Source organism: Zeugodacus cucurbitae, chromosome 5 (assembly GCF_028554725.1).
Source record: "Zeugodacus cucurbitae isolate PBARC_wt_2022May chromosome 5, idZeuCucr1.2, whole genome shotgun sequence".
NCBI lineage: Eukaryota > Metazoa > Arthropoda > Insecta > Diptera > Tephritidae > Zeugodacus > Zeugodacus cucurbitae.
Genome location: NC_071670.1, coordinates 45,823,220 through 45,845,659, shown reverse-complemented (window position 1 = coordinate 45,845,659; position 22,440 = coordinate 45,823,220). Strand labels below are relative to the sequence as shown.

Sequence of the window (22,440 nt, the reverse complement as noted above, 5' to 3'; positions counted from 1 at the left end):
AATATGGATATAAAATCGAAGACTCCAGTGACTTTATATCGATATTGTTATTATAAAGGGTGATTTTTTAAGAGCTTGATAACTTTTTTAAAAAAAAAAACGCATAAAATTTGCAAAATCTCATCATGAAACGTTAGATTGGTTCATGACATTTACTTTTTGAAGATAATTTCATTTAAATGTTGACCGCGGCTGCGTCTTAGGTGGTCCATTCGGAAAGTCCAATTTTGGGCAACTTTTTCGAGCATTTCGGCCGGAATAGCCCGAATTTCTTCGGAAATGTTGTCTTCCAAAGCTGGAATAGTTGCTGGCTTATTTCTGTAGACTTTAGACTTGACGTAGCCCCACAAAAAATAGTCTAAAGGCGTTAAATCGCATGATCTTGGTGGCCAACTTACGGGTCCATTTCTTGAGATGAATTGTTCTCCGAAGTTTTCCCTCAAAATGGCCATAGAATCGCGAGCTGTGTGGCATGTAGCGCCATCTTGTTGAAACCACATGTCAACCAAGTTCAGTTCTTCCATTTTTGGCAACAAAAAGTTTGTTAGCATCGAACGATAGCGATCGCCATTCACCGTAACGTTGCGTCCAACAGCATCTTTGAAAAAATACGGTCCAATGATTCCACCAGCGTACAAACCACACCAAACAGTGCATTTTTCGGGATGCATGGGCAGTTCTTGAACGGCTTCTGGTTGCTCTTCACCCCAAATGCGGCAATTTTGCTTATTTACGTAGCCATTCAACCAGAAATGAGCCTCATCGCTGAACAAAATTTGTCGATAAAAAAGCGGATTTTCTGCCAACTTTTCTAGGGCCCATTCACTGAAAATTCGACGTTGTGGCAGATCGTTCGGCTTCAGTTCTTGCACGAGCTGTATTTTATACGGTTTTACACCAAGATCTTTGCGTAAAATCTTCCATGTGGTCGAATAACACAAACCCAATTGCTGCGAACGGCGACGAATCGACATTTCACGGTCTTCAGCCACACTCTCAGAAACAGACGCAATATTCTCTTCTGTACGCACTGTACGCATTCGTGTGGTTGGTTTAATGTCCAATAAAGTAAACTGAGTGCGAAACTTGGTCACAATCGCATTAATTGTTTGCTCACTTGGTCGATTATGTAGACCATAAATCGGACGTAAAGCGCGAAACACATTTCGAACCGAACACTGATTTTGGTAATAAAATTCAATGATTTGCAAGCGTTGCTCGTTAGTAAGTCTATTCATGATGAAATGTCAAAGCATACTGAGCATCTTTCTCTTTGACACTATGTCTGAAATCCAACGTGATCTGTCAAATACTAATGCATGAAAATCCTAACCTCAAAAAAATCACCCGTTATTATTCAATCACTTTCAAAAAATTTATTTCAAATTAATACTCTTTTATAATTCATGACTATTTGAAAAAAAATTTTAAGTTTTTTGTTTTTAATTTTTCTCAATATGGTAGCTGAACTAAAAATCCATCAAGTAGTAGCAACGCACTCACAGCATTCGACTATAAATTATTAAATAGATCTCTGTCTTCTAATAAACGGTTGCATATGTATATGCCTATATTGTAGTATACATACATACATACTATAAATGATCACATGAACCACCTGCACTCTTTCACACATCACGGCAGCAAAAAATATCAATTGGCAAAAAAGAAAAAAAAAATCTGTTTGCACTGCATCTTTGAATTTCTCTAGGGAAACTAATTGTGTCAGCATACTACACGATGCCAGTTTTGCAATGACTGTCCTCAATTCAAATACATTTATTTTTCAGACGATTTGAGCTGAGTTAGCATACTGATTGGGTAAGAACTTCCATCGTCTGTTGTTTAGTAGCCAGAAAAAAAGAACTATGAACTTTGATATACCAGACACATGCTCACAGACATACAAATGTGTACATTTACATAAATGTAATTAATTTCTATACGAATATTGATATAAGTACATGAAGAAAATAAAATAATAATAAAATTCTAACGCACCTATTACACAGGTAACAATCAATCACTTACAATCAAAACACTTACAACGTAATATTAATAGCACGAGACTTAAGTACTCTTATCAGTAACTTCCTCTGATTATTTTATTTCGCGCAAAAATTCATTAAAGTTAAGTACTTTGTATGTCTATCTGGGGGCTTTTTATTGCACTTGAAAAGATTTGAAGAGAAGATCTGATTCGATAGATAATTCTAAGTTGAAATATTAAGTCTAGTAAAAATAAAACCATCGATCCGACCATAATGTTATCACTGTTTCTACTACACAGGATTTATTGTACAGAAAACCGTAAAAACATTTAAATAAAGCTGAATACAAAAACAAGATCGATGTTGTCATTGAAGTGGATGACTACTGGTGTGGAGAAGTGGATCATTTATGAGAACGTCTAGCTAAAATAGTAGTGGGCGCATCGTTATGGACCGGGGCAGATGGTGGTCAAGCCGGCATTGACGGTACGGAGGGTTTTGCTAAGTGTTTGGAGGGATTGGCAGGGAATCATCTACTATGAGCTCCTTTCTTACGGACAAACTCTTAATTCGGACCCTTAATTAGGAGCTTTATTGTCAAAATTAGACAATTTGAAGGAAGCAGTCCAGAAATTACCACTTTATTTTAATTGAAGAGGAATTGTGCCCATCAGGACAACGCCATGCCACACACATCAGTAGTGACTCTCCAGAAGCTCTAGAAACTCAGTTGGGAGGTTCCTAGGCATCCACTTTATAGTCCGGACCCGCTAGAAAGTGATTACTGACTGTTTCTGTTTCTTTGTGGTTCGTCTCCAGAAACTAATAGGGACGAGGGTTTCTCTGAGAGTGGTGTTATGGAATTACCTTTAAAAAAGCAACAAGCTATCGAAACGTTGAATATATGACCTAAATTTAAATATCCTAACTATATAATGAGCTTTTATTTACATGGATATAAAATATGACAAAATCTAATTACCCTGGTTCTATCACAATGGATGATTTATAATTCAAGACGAAATATTGGTATCTGATTAAGCTATCATTTAAATAATAATTTACAGTTATTTCATTACTTTACAGTTATTTAATTATATGCTGTTTCACTTACGTTTTCTTTTCAATTGTTTCCAAAGAAAGTTTATGATGAAATCGAAGTATGCATGCCAAAGCAATATACTTAAACACTTACTGGTTCAAACCTATCTACAAACATCTGTATGTAAACTTGGTTGGGAAAGCAAATCAGCCGTGCGAAGCGTGACAAGCAATGCTGATATTAAAAGTCCGAGACCAAAATCGCTGCAAATGACAGTGGCGGGCGGCGTCATGTGAATTGAGCTGATGCTCTGGCTCATAGCGATGCGATGACACATCGCTACCACAACAATAAAAACAACAGCAAGAAGTGTGGCTATTAAATTTCATTCATTATGAAATTCCTGACGGCCGCTTAACTCACAAGCAAATTTTCAACAACATGTAGACACAAAATTTAAGCGTCCGTATATGTATGTTTGTGCTTGAACACCTTTCCGCTTACGAATGCAGAGAATTTGAATGAAATCTTCTCACAGCAGCTTAAGCCACGTACGTATATACACGTATGTGTATACGCACAATATAACGCCGCTCAAGTGTGCGCGGCGGTTCGCTTTCAGAATGGCTCATTTAAGCGTTTAAGCTGCTGTTAAATTAATTTAAGCTCTTGTTACCATGAGGATAGCATATACACAGCAGAAACAAAAACAGCAAAAACAAACCGTACAACCTTTTTGAGAGCAGAATGATGATTATGATGATGACTATGTTGATCGTGTGAATGTTGGCGTGAAGCATGCAGGTGGTCGGCCAAAGGTGGCGGAGGAAAATGCCAAAGCGAAATCAATTCAAACGTAGGTATGTATTTATGCGCCACTTTGATTTGTTTTTTATTTTATTTTATTATATTTTATTTTATTTTATTTTATTTTATTTTAAATTAAAAAGTTTAAAATGAACTTTGAGCCGTTTTTCACATACAACTAATATTAACTTCGAGTCATTATTGGTGACCCTGGTAACTCATCTCATTTCAACACCATTTTCTGAACATTTTTGTTGCGGTTTTTCATAAACTCATGTTACGATGATTCAGCAGATTTGAATTCATCTCTAACCGCATGAACTTCACCACGCATCGGGGCACCTTAAGAATTTAGTATTGGTTTTAGTGATCATTGTTGTTATAAAGTTGTTAATTGACGTTGCTTGGCAACTGTTTCACATTTTACAATGTTAACTGTTCAAACGCACTTGCGGAACTAGTCATAAATGTTATACCATCTTTGCGTACCACTTCCGTTACTAAGCAAGTAGACGCATATGTTTTTGTTGTAGTCAAATTCATCATTCATTCATAGCTTTTTCGGAATATTTTACTATTAAAATAAAACAACAACAAACTTTTACGATTCTTGACTTTAGATATGCGTGGGAATCTTGATAAAGTCATCCTTATATATATATGCTCAAATTTGATAGTAATTATCTATAAATTAAAAAAAATATGAGTGCATTTGTATTGACGCCTCCATACAATATCTATCATATGACGTCTAACGGGCGCGCGATTAGTCACGACGTGTGCCAAAGCTCAGAGCGTGCGCCAATCACATGACATGGTGTAATAAAGTTGTTAGTTTTTAATTAATATTTAAACGGAATGTGTGTTGTTTACTGGGAAATTAGCGAGCGATTTACGAGAAAAATTTTTAATTATTTTTTTTAGTGATCTTTAATGACCAAGAATGCAGGTGATTCATTGTGCATGCATTCGGTTTATTACTAGTAAATGATTTTGAAATAATTCGCTGTTCAATTTGTAATAATGATATGTGGGAAGATAATTAGATTCGACTCCATAGGTTAAATGTCAAGTACTTAGAAACTTTATTTGAGAAGTTAGTAATCATATTTGGCATAATATCTCATATGACGCTCAAAATTTCTTCTCTTCAAAAACTCTTTCAAGAAATTATAAAACAATTAGAAGCCCATAGATTTATTATTAAGCATAATAAACAAACAATAGTCTTTAATAGTTATCAATAATGCGTCAAATCATAATCAATTGTACGCTCAATTTACTGCAGCGAAAAAAATATAATATGACCAATGTGATATACGATTCTAATTCGCATGTGATAAGCCAAAATACACCTGTTCGTGCAAAAATGATGTGTACCTAATACAATGTACGGAAATGAACGTTATCTATTGTATATTGTCACTGGATTATCACTGGTTGCGCCACCAACAAACGACAATTAAGTGAATTTAATTAAGCTCTAATAAATCTAAGCATGTTCTAACATACATACGTCACGCCCAAAATGGTAATGCGAGAGATTTGCATTTAATTGAATTTGCATGGGTTGTGAGGTAATAGTTTTATGGACCTAATTGATTGAAATCAATACCACATATTTTATTGTGATCTCTTTGAGTTCCTTATGGTAGTAGGGGTAACAACAATGTTATGATCAGCTGTCCTTTTTCCTAAATTTTACAACACAACAATTTCTTTACAGGAGCTCATGGTAACTCATGTAACCTTGCACTTTGTCAATTAGAATAAAGGGGTTAGGTGGGTTTCAAAATTGCAACATTGTATTGTCTTATTAAATAGCGCAATATGTTTAAAATAATATAAAAAATATCAATTTGAGTAGAATCCTAAGAGATATACGCTTTGGAAGTTCCGTCAATCAGACCACGTCACTTAGAATGTAAAACTTTAAACGATCTCTCAAAAAGTTATGAAGCAATTTTGTTCAAATTTTGCACAAATCATTGGAATAACATTATCTAGCTAATGAACGAAGAATTTTCTTATATTTTAATTGCAACTAGTTTTTTTTGAACCAATTTATTCTGTTAAAAACTCAAATTTTAATATTAGGTTGGGAGGTAATATATCTCCCTTCCGCTTTTCTTCCCTTTATTCAATGCTTTATAAGAAGTGTTACAGTGATCGGTTTTAGTTCAAATATGCGCCGCTATTTCGATATTCCCTTTCCATCTAGATGGCAACTTCATAATAACCCCTCGTAGTAGCCCCCCTCCTTATTTGCGAAGAACTCGTACAGCCACTTATCACAAGCCTCTTTTGAGTTCAACTTTACACCACCAAGGGCGTTCGCCATGGACAGGAGCTATATCCGGACTATATGGTAAATGCGATAAAACCTCCCATCCGAGCTCCCGTAGCTTCTGACGAGTCATCCACGAAGTGTGTGGTCTGGCGTTGTCCTGGTGGAACACTACATCCTTCCTGTTGGCCAATTCTGGATGCTTCTGGTCGATCGCCTGCCTCAGGCGGTCCAGTTGTTCGCAGTAGATGGTAGAATTAAGCGTCTGGCCATATGGGAGCCTCTCATAGTGGATGATTCCCTTCCAATCCCACCAAGCACATAGCAAAACCTTCCAGGCCGTCAATCCCGACTTGGCCACTGTTTGGGACAATACATTGGCCTTCGACCACGAACGTGTTCGCTTGATATTGTCGTATGTGATCCATTTTTCGTCGCCAGTCGCCATTCGCTTATAAAATGGGTCGAGTTCGTTCCGTTTCAGCAGCATATCGCAGGCGTTGATTCGGTCCAGAAGGTATTTTTACGTCAAATCAAGCGGCACCCACACATCAAGCTTTTTTGTGTATTCACCCTTCTGCAGATGGTTTGGTGACTAACTCACATCTGGGCGATGTCACGAGATGCCAAATGCCGGTATAACTCGATGTTTTCCATGATTTGAACGATATTCGACGTCACAGGTCTTCCGCCAGCTGGCTTAACCATGTTGTCGTTTTCACACGCTCTGAATCGTCGAAACCATTTCTCCGCAGTTCGAAGTGATAGAGTACCATCCTCCAAAACATCATTTATCTCACGGAAAGTTTCTCTAGCGGATTTGCCTTTAACCGAAGGAAAAGGAAAGAAGTAAAATAGCGCGAATTTCGGCGTTAGTGAACTCCATGTTTACATGTCTATAACTGTTGAACGCAATATCCAAACTAATCATGCTTAGCGTCGTTTTGTAGGTTATGTCAAGACCTTTCAAAGATGTATAGTAGCCAGATACGAGCTCTGTAACGCTTTATGAATAGCCGCGAAATTCAAAAGACAAAAAAGCGGAATATTTGACAACCTAATTTTTCCTACAATTGTTAAATCACATTAAGTGCGATTAGTTAGCCTCTACGCAGCTAATATGATAATCTGCATGGTGGTGTGCAATATATTACACATAATGTAGTCTGTATATAAGCAGACCTGCCCCCATAATTTATTAAACATCTATGTACACACCAATATTTATATGAATACCTGAGGTATGTTATCTCTATTGAATTGTCTATGGAATTATCAGCAATTGCACCAGCCGGCATGCGCCATAAACTCAACAATTTCAATTGGTTCGCATTAAAATGTACATACGTATATTTGCAGGTGTATATTGGTATACGTCACGCATGAAAGCATTGAAAACGCACACGTCAAAAATTCTACGTCAACAGATTTAGTATGGAAGGGTCAATGCAAAAGCAACTCGAGGGCATAAACTTGTAAAAAGGTTTTACATATTAAATTATTAATTGAATTAAACGGTGTGGGATAAGCAATAAATTTTAATATTGTTATTAAAGGGTGTTTTATTGGGTATTCTTTACGTTAGCTTTTGGCGTGGTGACGTGGTGATACACATATATTGTGCGTAAGACTACTTGACATTATATATTGGGTTTCATTTTATGTAGGGGTTATAATAGCAGGCTGTAAAGTTAACTGTAATACTTTGGATAATAAATTGGGCAAAGATCCAGGGTACCGGGGTATAAAATATTGTTTGAAAGACAAGCCGGTGAGTACTCTGCTCTATATATGAGAGATTTTATTTGGATTTGCGCCTGATAGAGTACAAAGTTAATAGAATCGAATTACTCTCTCTATTTTGAACACCGATAGACCTCGCATTTTGAACGATTATCTTTCAAAGCCTATGAATGGATACTTAAACCACTAAACTGAGCTTGAAATTGTTTGCTGTTGCTGATAAAATATAAGTTCAAGGGTTATGCAGAAATTATTCTTCTGAAAAATACCATATAAGGCTTATATAGTTTTATGACTCTATGCAAAGTAAACATTTTACAATTTACTATTTGTCACATATGTTTACATGATGTTTTTATTTTTTATAAATTTATACATGAATAATATAAAATGATTAAGCATAACCCTTGTGCAAGCAAACACGTAAGCAGGGTGTAAAGAAATGAATCATTAGAATCAATTTTATTTAACTAGATTTGTAATTAAACAAATAAAATTAATAACAAATTAGTAACTCAACATAAGTTTGCTTTATTTGTTATGTTTTATGACACTTCTGATTGCTTACATGGTACTCAATTCTTTCTTGTGGATACTCATAAGTGTTTGCCAATTCTATCTATCGATTGCATTCTAAGGAATGCAGTTGAGTAATGTTTGTTTCCTTGCCTGGTTCTCGTGACAAACGATCGAAAACTTCAGCATTCTCGGTCGGTAGGTGTCGCCATTATCGATATTTTTATAAATATCATATTTATAAGAATCTTTGGGAGTTTTAACGACTAAATAATGCTACAGTATACTCTCGAAAAGTAAATCGATTGGTATTTTGGGTAATTTACTTTATCGAATAATTTACTTTTCCAAATATATACATAAGTTATCTGTCTTTATAATATTAAATGCATTTTTAAACTTAAAAAATTCATTCATTTATTTGCTTCAATAAAACATATGGATTTACATGAAAAACATATTTACATTTACATACATACATACATATGTATTTACTATGAAGAGAAAAAATCTTGAATATTCTTTTGTTTTTTTTCTTTTGCAATATATTTTCTGACTATTTTTGTTCGACAATTCAAAAAGTCTGATCGTTTTCATTTTTAAACCAGTGGATCAAGTAGGAGAGTTTATTTACTAAAAAGACGCGATAAACAAGAGAGTAGAGTGTTTTTGCAACATCGTAAAAAACTCTGCTTGCTTCGTTTCGAATTTTTTATCACACTCTCTGAAAAGTAAATTAAAAAATTTACTTTTTCGAGGTGCATGTGTAATCTTAAAGGTTATTAACTTTTCTGCGATTATTTACTTTCTGAGAATTTACTTTTCGAGAGTATACTGTATTTATGATAAATTTTAACGGATAATCACTGATGGCTATACATCTAAGGTCTAAACGTCAATTCAATATAAATCTGTATATATAGAATATATTAAATTGTATTCAATATTTATATATAGAAGCTTAAGCTTTGAGCTTTTTCAAGCTGTTGTCTGACGAAGCATAACCTCAATTCAAATTTTTTTTTCATCCCATTTTTTTTCAAGCTCTAACCAGAAGGTCTCGTAGTTTGCGCATTTAAGGGGTTAGGTGGGTTTCAAAATTTTAAAGTTAAAAAAAATGGATTGTCTTATTAAATAGTGCAATATGTTTAAGATATTATCCAAAAATATCGAAACAATCCGAGAAATATTCTAAGAGACATACCCTTTAGAAGTTCCGTCCATCAGGCCACGTCAGTATGAAAGTAAAACTTTAAACGCATTTATCTCAAAACTAAATTTTTCATCGGTGGACATGATATCTCAAAAAGTTAGGAAGCTATTTTGTTAAAATTTTACACACAATTAAAAAAAAAATGTGGTACAAAGGATTGCACTATGAAGGGGCCTATTTGGATGTAATTTTTTTGGAGAAGTGAGCGTGGCTCCGCCCCCTACTAAGCTTTTTGTACATATATCGTAAACTACTTAAGTTATATCAATCAAACTTTCTAGAATCGTTTGTTTTAGGTACTACCTTATACAGTCCAAAAATGGAGGATATCGAATAATAACCACGTCCAGCTCTCATACAAAGGTTATGTTGAAAACTACTAATGCCGCCACTTATGCTTAATACTGCTTAAATACTGCATTTATTGTGTGGCAGCCCCTTTCTAAAATTCACCGAAATCGGACCATAGGTTTTCAAGGCCCCATATATCGAACATGAAGACCTCGGTGCTTCTAACCTAACATTACTATTTCCAACTTTCAATGGATTTTATACCATATATGTGACGAATATGTGGGTCAAATTGCGTAATAATAATATTAAATAAATGAGTTCTATCGTACCTTAGTTGGGAACACAATTTAAAAATAGGTACTAAATAAGGGCGAAACTTATCATAACTTAGCAAGATCTCAGTTTCGGCGAAATCAAGCATTACCACGTCCACTCTAGTTAAGTTTACCTCAACGTAAAAGAAAGATATTTACTTTGGAAAGCGGTTTCATATAAAAAAATCGGCCAAGCGGACACTTAGTAACAGTAAAATATATTCTAACAAGTAAGGAAGGGGTAAGTTCATGTCATTTATTTATTGTTATTAAACTAACACATAATTCGACATATCATATATTGTATATGAGTGCTGAGGTAATTCCTGAACCGATTTAACACATTTTCACCACCAAAGTACACTATATTCAAGACTATACGCTCACTTAATTATGATAAGATATTTCACATATTAACCGATATATGTGAAATAAAGCCTATTGTATTTTTGAATAATCTATAATTAGGTATATGAGAGCTATGGGAAGTTATTTTACTTTCATAACTTTTTCATGGCTTAGTTATGACACTTTTTTTCGCCTGGCAATGATCCGATTTCGCAAACAAACGTTATGTGAACAAAACTATTATACATACTATCTTAGAAACTTTTTTGGGAAATGGAAATATCTCACTACTGATATAATAAAGTCATAGCACACAAAACGTACTTATAAGTATATTATGCGAATATCCGAAATTGTCGCAATTTCGTAGATATTTTATATTACTAATACCCACATATTAATACGCCCATGTTCATTTGCGACAAAGAAAAAAATAATTTATTAATTAGAAGGATTTAAATAACCATGAATTTGTTTATGAATGATTGAATTTGGTAACACATGCCACGCCCACATTAATGAAATTACCGTTATTTTAACAAAGTATATTAGCAAATGTTGGCGGGCATTTCCTCCGCTTTCCTTAGCAATTAATTGAAACGACCAACGATTTTTATAAAGATTAGCGGAATTGACGGGGACTTTTATAAACTTACTTGGCCCTCACTTTGAGTTGTCACTTGATATATGAAGAATGTCTATTTATGTCTATATATGTATGCTTAGCTATCTTCTGTATATACGTAATAATCATTTTTTTGTCTTTTTTAATTTCTACATACAAAGCATAGCTACTCGCTACATATGTACATACATATATACAAACAATATTTATGTATTATCGTTTAATCTTTATAATTCTGATAAGACTACGGGCGTGCGAAGAATTTTATGGCTGGTCTCGCGGTCTCGCAAACCGTAACAACGGTAAAAATACTAATGATAATAAAAAAAAGCTCAGAAATACGAGGTATAAAAAGTAAATATACCGTTTTTTTTTTTTTTGATATATCGATATTCTATCTGAGTATAAATACATTGGTCTGTAGTGATTTCGGCAACAGTTGCTTTGGATCAAACGCATAAACTACTTCTGTCAATTAAACGATATCGATATTGTTTGCCGGCATTTGATACGGAAAATAATTGTAAATTTGTTAAAGACTTGGAAAATAGTGAAAGTTAGCAAGCTAATAAGTGACTGTAGCGCTGTGACTAGAGCTTACAAATAATTTATTTTTTCATATTTATAAAAAAAAATAATATTTGTGCTTTAATAATAATGGAGTCCAAAATTATTGCTGGTAAGTGATTGACGAAGCTGAATTTTAAGGTTTTAATTTAGGCTTACATTTCTAAGATTTTTTTTATTTAAAAAAAAAATTATTAAATAAAATTCTAAAAAAAATATAAAATTTTATTTTAATATTTATTAAAGAAAATTGTTTTTCTTAAATAAATTTCTAAAAAAAATATAAAATTTAAATATTTATTAAAAAATTTTTTTTCTTAAATACAATTCTAAAAAAAATTCTAAAATTATTTTAAATAATAAAAAAGAAAGAATTATAATACACCACATTAAATGCAAAGCATTGTGAATATGATATGAAAATATGTTCAAACAAATTCTCAGCCCAACAAAAAAAAAATTCAAAAAAAAATGTTCTAAAAAATATTTTGACTAAAATTAAATCTTAAATCACACATACAAATTATATACACATATCTAAAACAGAATTTACACACTACTCCCTTCAGTGATAAAAAACAACAACAAATCTCCCCAACTACTAAACGTGTTATCGCACTAAAATAAACCGTTCTACAATCGTATACCCCAACAAAGCAGTCAATGACGTCGCTGACCTATCACAACATTGCCGTTCCGATAGCAACACAAACTTGTTGTATAAGTGTGCGCTCAGTTTTTAAGTTGTCAGCGGCATTTTTGTTGTGTTTTTTGTGCTGTTTTTTTTGGTAGCGTTGGCGCTGCTGCTTAATAGCTAATTAGCAACTGGCGCTCGCAAGCATACACACAAACAAAAACATGCATACATTTGAGTATTTTGAAAAGTGATGTCGTGTTGCTGTTTTTGCTTTTTAGCTTTTTTTGCTGAGTATGCAAATTTTGGCATGCGCGCCCACAACAAATTAAAATACGCCGCACACAACAAGTGTCAAGTGTGTGTGACAGACGGTATAAATATTAATGTAGGCGTTTAAATGTGTGATGAGTAGTGGCGCAGAATTTTGAACTGCTCGTATTACTTGCGTACTCACATACATTTAGGTTTATTTGACCGATATATCAACACGTCATTAATGATGACGTTTCAGCGGCGACCTAGAGTTTGTAACTGTTTGCATTTTTTATTTAAACTGTTTGTGTGGGCGCTGGCCCACGCACTTAGCGGTCGAATTCAGACAATAGCATTAAATTTCAATTTGGTTAATTTTAGACCAAATATTGTTTATTGCTATTTATAGCTGCCATTTGATTTGTTTAATTAATAAATGAGTTGGAATAATGTGTCATAGAGATTTGTGGAAACACTTTAAATGCATATAAAATATGATATTAATTAATTTGATATACAAATATTTATGACAATTCAAAATTTCGGTATTCAGGTTTTTTCGATAACGATTTTTCGGGATTTTGAGAAAAATATATTTTTAAAAATATAATATTAATTGAAATAATATAAATAAAAGAATATACAAATATTTATAAAAGTTCAAAATTTCGGAATTCGGGTTTTTTCGATAACGATTTTTCGGGATTTTGAGAAAAAAATATTTTAAAAAATATAATATTAATTAATTTGATATATGATAATACAAATTCAAAATTTCGAGATTCAGTTTTTTTGATACCTTTTTTTAGGGATTTTGAGAAAAAATATTTTTAAAAATATAATATTAATAATTTGATATACAAATATTTATAAAAATTCAAAATTTTTATACCGATTTTTCGGGGTTTTGAAAAAAAAATTTTTTAACTGAAATTCCATTTTCGAGTATTTTTTTACCATTAAAAAAGTTAATTAATATTAATTTCTATATAGAAAAAGTTGCTGAGTTAGTTTGAGCTATGTTTATGAAATCCCGTTATTTTTCATGACAGCTGCCGATTTAATATTTGATTAAGTTATTAACTTTAAAACAGTATATTAGTATTATTTAAATAGTATATTAAAATTAATTCTAAACCATTTTAAAAGGTTTCCAGTTCAGACCTAAGTTTATGGAATTTATTTCGAGAATCTGTTATTTCAATAAAAAAAATTTCGGGACTTAAAAAATATTTAATTTTTTAACTAACATTTAACTTTTACAAATTTTTCACGGCCAATATAGTTAATTAATATTAATTGAGACAATTTAAAAAGGTCTTCAATCGATTGAATTGAATTTTGAAAAATCCCGAAATTTCGGGATTCAGATTTTGCAAACCCCAATTCTCGGGATTTTAAGAATATTACAATTTTTACAGATTTTCTATAATTTTCGGGATTCAGATATTACAATCCCAAATTTTCGGGATTTGGCGAAAATAACATTTTTTAACTGTCATTCACTTAAATTTTTTTTAAATAATTTTACTCAGTACTGCTACAAGTGGCCTCCCCTCCAACACATATTGCTCACAAAATACTAACTGTACGCACGCTTTACTGCTTGTGACTTGTCTGGTTGCTTGACTTGCTTTAGCAAACTCTCAGCCGCAACTTGCTCTACAACACGCTCGTCAGCAAATGCCAATGTGTGACTAATGCGACTTTCTGGTGAAATTCATGTGGGAAATTGCCTTTGCGCGCTGATAATTGCCTCCGCAAAGCGCTCATCAAGCAAATTTTATTCAGCGCCCAATCGAAATGACGCTTTGTGGGCGGCAAAGTGGCTAATAGAGACCAAGCACTTAAACCAACTGTGACTGATAACAGTACATATATATATGTATGCAGCAGCGAGTGCTTTTGTGAAGTGATAACGACACTACCAATAGTTGGTTGGTTATTGGTTTGGCCTACATGTTGTATGAGTGACATGCGCCTATCTGTATATTGTCGTTTCGGAAGTGGGTACATACATACATATGAGTGTATGTGTGTGTTCATATATGTATTTTTTAATTGTTTCAAGTGCGCATTGTTGTGTTGGCCATGTCTCGTGCCGAATGACTTTCTTATCAATTGATTGCACGCCCCATTGTCTGAAGTTGCTGCGCAACTGACTCAACCATTGCTTTATGTTATACCCACTCACTTCACCGTTATGCAATTATGAAAGTGTAAACAAACTTTAAATTAATTTTTAATTGCATTGATTATAGCAAAGTCATAAATCAATGAGCGGTGTCCTCAACAATTGTAGTAATTATTGGCTCACAGGCAGACATATACGCTCATCTATCTCATGTGTATAAACATACGCGTATTCATTACCGACTATTTATTAATAGCTAAGTTGTCGCTAAACATTTGCAAATCAATTAGGTGTGAAAGAACTGTAGAACTGCGAAAATCGTTTATTTTTAAATATGACATTTGAATATTTCGTAGTTCTCTTGTTGTTCTTGTTGTTTTAAAGAATTCACAAGTACTTGTGAATGAAGCAACAAATGAACGCTGAATAAATACACTAAATAATGTTATATTGGCGAGATGACTTTTATAAAACGCTGTGTAATATCCGGCTGTGATAAGAAGCTTTTTATGAAAGAAAAATTACCAAAACTATGGCATCATCACTAAATATTTCATAGTAGATTTCGTAAAATTTGACACATTAAATGTGTAAAAAATAATTAAAAATGTTAAGCTTATCATAACTTAGCAAGATCTCAGTTTCGGCGAAATCAAGCATTACCACGTCCACTCTAGTTAAGTTTACCTCAACGTAAAAGAAAGATATTTACTTTGGAAAGCGGTTTCATATAAAAAAATCGGCCAAGCGGACACTTAGTAACAGTAAAATATATTCTAACAAGTAAGGAAGGGGTAAGTTCATGTCATTTATTTATTGTTATTAAACTAACACATAATTCGACATATCATATATTGTATATGAGTGCTGAGGTAATTCCTGAACCGATTTAACACATTTTCACCACCAAAGTACACTATATTCAAGACTATACGCTCACTTAATTATGATAAGATATTTCACATATTAACCGATATATGTGAAATAAAGCCTATTGTATTTTTGAATAATCTATAATTAGGTATATGAGAGCTATGGGAAGTTATTTTACTTTCATAACTTTTTCATGGCTTAGTTATGACACTTTTTTTCGCCTGGCAATGATCCGATTTCGCAAACAAACGTTATGTGAACAAAACTATTATACATACTATCTTAGAAACTTTTTTGGGAAATGGAAATATCTCACTACTGATATAATAAAGTCATAGCACACAAAACGTACTTATAAGTATATTATGCGAATATCCGAAGCTTAAGCTTTGAGATAAACTAATTTAAATTAAAATTTTTTTCAAGCTTTAAGCTCAAAAGCTCATGTTGGATCTTACAAGTTCGCTAAAGAATATACCAAATTAGCATATTAGGCTGAAAAAAATAATTAAAAATGTAAAGTTTTGAGATAACATAATTTATATACAAATTGTTTTGGAAGCTTCAAGCTCAGAGCTTTTAAAAGCTCATGTTGGCTCTTAAAAGTGCTCTAAAAATTTATGACACATTTTTTTGGTGACTTAAAAATATATTTTTATTAATTCATTAATTGTGCAACAAAGGCTTTTAAGCTCGAGAGCCTCAACTTTTCAGTTAACCCAAATTGATGTCATAATTCTATTTAATCAAATCGGTGATTTCAGTTTTTTATACTTTTTATATCAATTGCAAGCTGCCACTTTTAATTTAGCGTATTCAAATTACTTTTCTTTCTGTTTTTTCTGCTGTCCAAAGTTCAATTGTACACTAATCTTCAAACAAAATCTGCAGACAACGTATGATTACAATAAAAAAATAAAGCCAATTATTAAGGCTTATATTGATGATTCAAAAGCAAAAAAAAATGAAAATATCAATATTGAAGAGGAGAAAAAATCAGAAAATACCATAAAAGCAGGCTCATCAACCGCAACAGTTGGTCGTTTAGCCAACGTTCGATGCTACCTTCTCAACTGGCGTGTACTCATATATGAGTAATAGATTTAATTTTGGCAGTGAAGTGGCATAGTGATTGAATGGGTCGATGATTTCTACAGCATCTTTAATTTGTACAACAGTGAATGTGTTGTTGTTTTTTTTTTTTTTTTGTTTACGTTTAAGTAGGCGATTGAGTAAAGCAATGTCGGCATATGGTCTAAATTTGAAATGTTGTATTGCATTTGTTATAAATAACTGTGAAACAACGAAAAAATTTTAAGCTGGTTTGAGGAAAATTTGAGTTTTATTATTAATAATCAATTCAAAATTATTTAAATAAAATATATACAATTAAAAAAAATATACATATAAAAAATAATAGTTTGAAAAAAATATACATATAAAAAATAATATTTTGAAAATAATGAATTGAAAAAAGAAATATATATTTAAAAATTAAAATGTGAAAAAATATATATTGAAAAAATAATATTTTGGAAAAATATATATATTTTTTTTTTTTGAATAATTTTTATTTTTTTTTTTTGTCAATAATTTTAACATTAATTCCATATATTTTATACCAACAAAATTCATCAAATAAAGCTCAAAGTGCGTATAACCGAAAAAAAAGAATTGTCGCACGAGTCAGCCAAATGAGCAAACAAGTCAAAATTTGAGTACTCATTGAATTTGCTCTGCTAAATGTGAGCGCAAATAATTTCACATGTCCGCCCTTCACACTTGACACTTGCTCTAATTACAGAGCAAATAACAGTACAACAGCACTCGCAAAAACTCTGTACGTGAGTAGGTATGTACTGGAAATACCCAAGATAAACGCTTCCCTTTCCCCCTACACACGTACCGATCAGCTGTGCTGATTTTCATTCATGAAAATGCCTTTACGCTGAATATTTCTACATATGTAAGTGTATGTGAAGCGCGTTGCGTGGCGATGAGCGTGTGTGAGCAATATACTTTCATGTGGTCGCTCTTAGCTGCGCTCACTTGCTTGGCCTCCAGCGCGCCCACTTGCCTTTGCGTATGAGTCTCACTGCCTTCTTTTCGCTCAATAGCGAGCGGACTCAAGAACTCTTTCACTCAAGCGAATATATACTGCTAGTTTACTGCCCCACTATTTTGTGGGGTGTATGGGTGCTGCTATAGTGCCGCTGCTGCTGACTGCCTGTTTGGGAATTTTCTATGGTGTAATGTTTCTCCGTTTAACTGATGCATATCTAATATCTATATTGTAAGAACGCTGATAAACCAGAGACACATTCGCAGAGATATTAAACGAAGAATTATTCTTATGAAATCGAGTTGAGTGGGGGTTTTTTAACTGACGTCTAGACTAGCATGTTGGCCCACTGCTAGTAGGTGTTTGTACACAGTACTATATTATTTAATAGTTTTACACATAATTTTAGTTTCGATTTCACAATTTATACTCTCTCATTATATGGGGAAAAAAATTCCCAGTTGCATTGCAAACAGTCTTGAAAATATAAAAATCCCTTTACAGAATGCTGCCACCAGGTGCACCAACATGTTTGCGTCACACATGAATCACACCCACAACGCCGCTTGACCAGCGCCACAAAACGCCGCAGCTATGACTATTCACTGTTTGTCATTCTCTTTATGATGATTTTGGCGCAAATTCCACAGCGCAGCGCTGCCGCCGCCTTACCACAGCAAATAAACGATGATTCGGAGTCATTAGAATCAGCAGAGGACACTTTCAATTTGTTGCACGAACTGGCACGTTTTATACATGGAGAACATAAGGCAGGCGAGTTTGGCGACGTACATGAACGACGCGTCTACAAGCGACACAATGCCGAAAGGGCAATGGACACACATAACAACGAAGCGGCTTGGCAAAATGTTTGCGGACATGACAGCGCCTGGAGTGGCGATGAGCTGGCTGAGGATCTGAGTCAGGATTACATAAAATTGGTAAGTGGGCACTTTTTATTTGTACTATTTTCAAATGTGTGATATCGCTTAAATTAATGTTTACATCCAAACGATGAATACAGAATTTTTTATATAAAAGCAAAAAGTAGTACGACAATTGTAGGCCTAATTATAGAATTAATTGAAATATAGCAAATATATACAAATATTTCGCCATAAATGCGATTCATCAAGCATACATCCAAACGATGAATTTAATTTGAAAAATTGTATGATTTTCGAAATACATCTAATCGATGAATTTGCAAATTTTTTTGCAGTACATGAAAAATCTGCGTCAAGCTATACGTCTGGAATATAAGAATCTTAAAAGTAACGGTTTACATGACATCGACATTGACGATATGCGTGCATGGCGTCGACATGAGCGCAAATACAAATTCTTACCAACCTTGGAGCATAATTCAACGGTAAGTGTAAACAATAAATAGCTAATAACCCGTATTTATGACATAAAAATATAACAAGAAACAGAGAAAAGTCTTACTTTTCAAAGAAATGGTATTGCGGCTTTACGCGTGTGGTAAACTGTAGAGTAACATACATATGTAATTCACTCACTTTCATAACCACCGATGACTAAGTGCCACTCGCCAGACGCATTCTTCTAATGTATGCAGCCACTCATAGCGCATGACGTATACGTAGTTCGGCAGAAAACCGACCGACCGCCACGCGCCAAATAACCCCATTCACAGAAAGTGCATGTGCATGCACGAGGGCATGAATGGCGAGTGCCACAAATGGGCAGTTACAAATTATTATATGGAAAAGTAAATCACCAGACAATCAGACGCCGTCACACAACAAATGTGACAAATTGTGTAGAGCAATACTAATTATCCGTATGATTTGCAATGAAATTCAAATATTCATTCATTTGCGTCACAATCGCTCGTATGATCGCACAATTGTTGCAAAACGAAATTAAACAAAAAAAAAAAAAAACATTTTCCTCCACACTTACGTGTACTCACCACCGACACCGCTGCTTGGGGCTTTTGCGAAAAAACCCGGCACCAAACTGATTATATGAGTAAATAGCTGGCAAACGTTCTAAAGTGTGGTGTCATCATCATCATTGTGTCTTCAGGGGATTTCTTTTTTACCTGTCTACCTACATACCTTTCTCTCTCTAAGTACCTATGGCACGCTCCATCTGCACTTAAAAATCAATATAAATGCTTTTATGCATTTGTGCTAATAAATTGTTTAAACAATTCAAAGATAATCCAGATTTTTTGGTAACTCACATTCAACCACGTGTGACGCATCTATGTGATGAGCAAAACTAGGGATAAAGGCAAGCCTGTATGGAGGGTTTGTCTATCAATGAGTAATTTAAGCAGGGATTTCAGTGTTTAAACTTTGAAGAGATCCAAAGGGGGTTCTAAAGCCAGATTATCACTCAAGAGCGTTAGCTGAAGAGCTCTTCTGAGATTAACATGGTTATAGTTAAATCTGGGATGAATCTGTAAAATTGCTTTTTGAGGTTATTCCTGAGATCTAGATCTCAATGAGCTCATAAAATGCTAATATCAAGACACTTTGAGTAAAAAAAAGACTGTAAACCTAAAATAGCAACTGTCTGAACTCAAAGTTATCGAGAAGATGAAACAATAAAGACCAGTTAGTTGTCAAAAACCGAAATGTGTTCACCCTAAAAGCCCCCTTTACTGCCCACAACTTCCAATCTCACTATTACCCACTAGCTCAAAGTAGTCAACAAGAATGTTGCATGGCAGCTGAAGCGTTAACTTGACAATGACCGCCCTCAGGGTTTTATGAGAGTGCTGACGCGAGCACTTACCACACTGCCTTTGCGCTCATTAGATGCCACAGAAGGCTGTGTGCAGGATACCGAGATGGTTAGATAAGAAAAGCGTAAGCTTGAAGGAGACGAAGACAAACTGTGAAGCAGTGGCGATGGCGGTGAAGAAATACTGCCGGCAGGGGGACTCAGCTGCACTACTTGCTACGCGGTTTATGTGCGAAATTTGTGCTGTTCTTGCACAAAACCAGTTGCAGCAACATTTTGGCGCTCGCAGGCGCAATGCGTTGATTTGCATAAGTCAAAAGAGGTTGCAGTGGTGGCGGCTCTTGCTGCGCACTGGCTGCGATAGCACCATAAATCAATCAAAGCCAAAGGTTGCGGGCCAAATTTCATACAAACACACATATGAAGAGACATGCCTTCTAAAGAATGCATAGTTCTTTTTTATGAATTATTTATTTCTTCTTAATACATAATTTTTTTTTGTCCGGTATGGCAACACTCATTAAATACTTCTACCAATTTTCTGTTATTTTTAGCTTGCTCCAGTTTGCTGGCATCAAAGTCTACAAAAATTCATCGCTTCCTTTGACTATCTGCATAGAGTACAACAACAATGGGACCAACAATATCTGCACACACACAGCAGCATCACACGCCAGCTGCAGGAATTGCTGCAGAGCGCCAAGCGTGTACTTTGCGAAATCGAAACGAGCATCAATGGTTGCTTTCCACGCACACAACGGCAGATTGCGAGCATTTCGCGTGCTGCAATGTTTGCGCAAATGAATTTCCATACAAAGAGTTCAAATGTCGCCACGTCGCAACGTGGTGTCAATCATATAGATTTGCGTTTTGCTAAATTTTTCTATCAAAATTATTTGCTGAGAATGTGGAAGTCACTACCACGACATCCTAAGCAAATTCAAATGGTTTATACATGTGATACGCACACTTACCCAAACCTGCTCGATAGAAGTCTGGAAAAGGATGCGTCCATTTTGAATAGCCACGATGATGATAGCTCTGCGGAATAGAAGTGGTAGAAAAGTGAGAATGTAATTAATGTGAACAAATGCTGAAATTACTAAAAAGAAAATACGAAATCAAAACATGAAAAGAAAAGTATTGAAAAACTGTAAAAGGCAGCCAAATAAGAAACTGTGATTTAAATAAATTATCCTATTTATATTTTAAATTAAATATTGTCATAACTAGCTTTTAAGCAAAACCAAATGTCAAATGATCTAAAGTGATACTAAATTATGTGCCATATATACGTAAATATGTAGTAATTATAAGTGTAATTGAAAGATGTAATCAAAATTGTATTCCGTATTTATTTATTTTAGTTATTTATTGTAATACGTGGTAATGCAAATAATAATAATTATGTTGAGAAAAATATCAATTTGTTTATTTAATTTTAAAAAATTAAGAAAGATTAGATAATAATTGAGTGACCACAAACTGATAATCATAACTGGCACTTCCAAAGTCTGCAAGTTAACCTTGTTAATCTTCAGTGACTTCTCTGTCCCTTCTTCTTCTCTTCTCCCTTCTTCTCTCCCTCCTTACTGAGTCAAGTTTAATTAATCGCTTGTCGTTCAGATCTATACTTTACTAAATATTATATCTGACCATCATCACCAATGTTTGACGCACTTTTTTAGACTTAATATGTCCGTAACCATGAAACCAGGCGAATTATATATGAGTTATGCCCAAATGGCCACTAAATCGGCTCAAGCTAAGACATAGTTTTGTTCACATAACGGTTGTTTGTGTCACCCAGAAATAAAAAAAAATCTTGGTTCACAAGTTCCTTGGGAACGTGGAAGGGTTGGTATTGAAAATAGCCGAATTCGGACCATTGCCGCTCCCCCAAAAAAGGGAGAAATCGATAACCTATAAAGTGTAATAACTAAGCCATCAATACAGTTATAAAATTTGGTATAAAGTAACGCACTAGAAAGAGGCATATTTTGATGTATTTTTT

At 34.0% G+C, this 22,440-nt stretch overlaps 1 protein-coding gene across 1 annotated transcript; it reads left to right on the top strand.

The window, feature by feature from the left end:
* Positions 1-18,254: 18,254 nt before the first annotated feature.
* LOC114804963 (uncharacterized) lies at positions 18,255-21,771 on the top strand. Its single transcript, XM_029045198.2, has 3 exons — positions 18,255-18,646; positions 18,928-19,077; positions 20,981-21,771. Exons 1-3 carry the CDS (start codon positions 18,329-18,331, stop codon positions 21,476-21,478), a joined length of 966 nt encoding a protein of 321 aa, XP_028901031.2. The 5' UTR covers positions 18,255-18,328; the 3' UTR covers positions 21,479-21,771.
* The last annotated feature ends 669 nt before the right edge of the window (positions 21,772-22,440 follow it).

What these genes read in the sequence shown, in the direction of transcription:
- LOC114804963 (XM_029045198.2), top strand. Translation starts at nt 18,329, where the DNA reads ATGATGATTTTGGCGCAAATTCCACAGCGCAGCGCTGCCGCCGCCTTA. An exon ending in GTCAGGATTACATAAAATTG is followed by an intron (nt 18,647 to 18,927) that starts GTAAGTGGGCAC and finishes ATTTTTTTGCAG; the next exon opens with TACATGAAAAATCTGCGTCA. An exon ending in CCTTGGAGCATAATTCAACG is followed by an intron (nt 19,078 to 20,980) that starts GTAAGTGTAAAC and finishes TGTTATTTTTAG; the next exon opens with CTTGCTCCAGTTTGCTGGCA.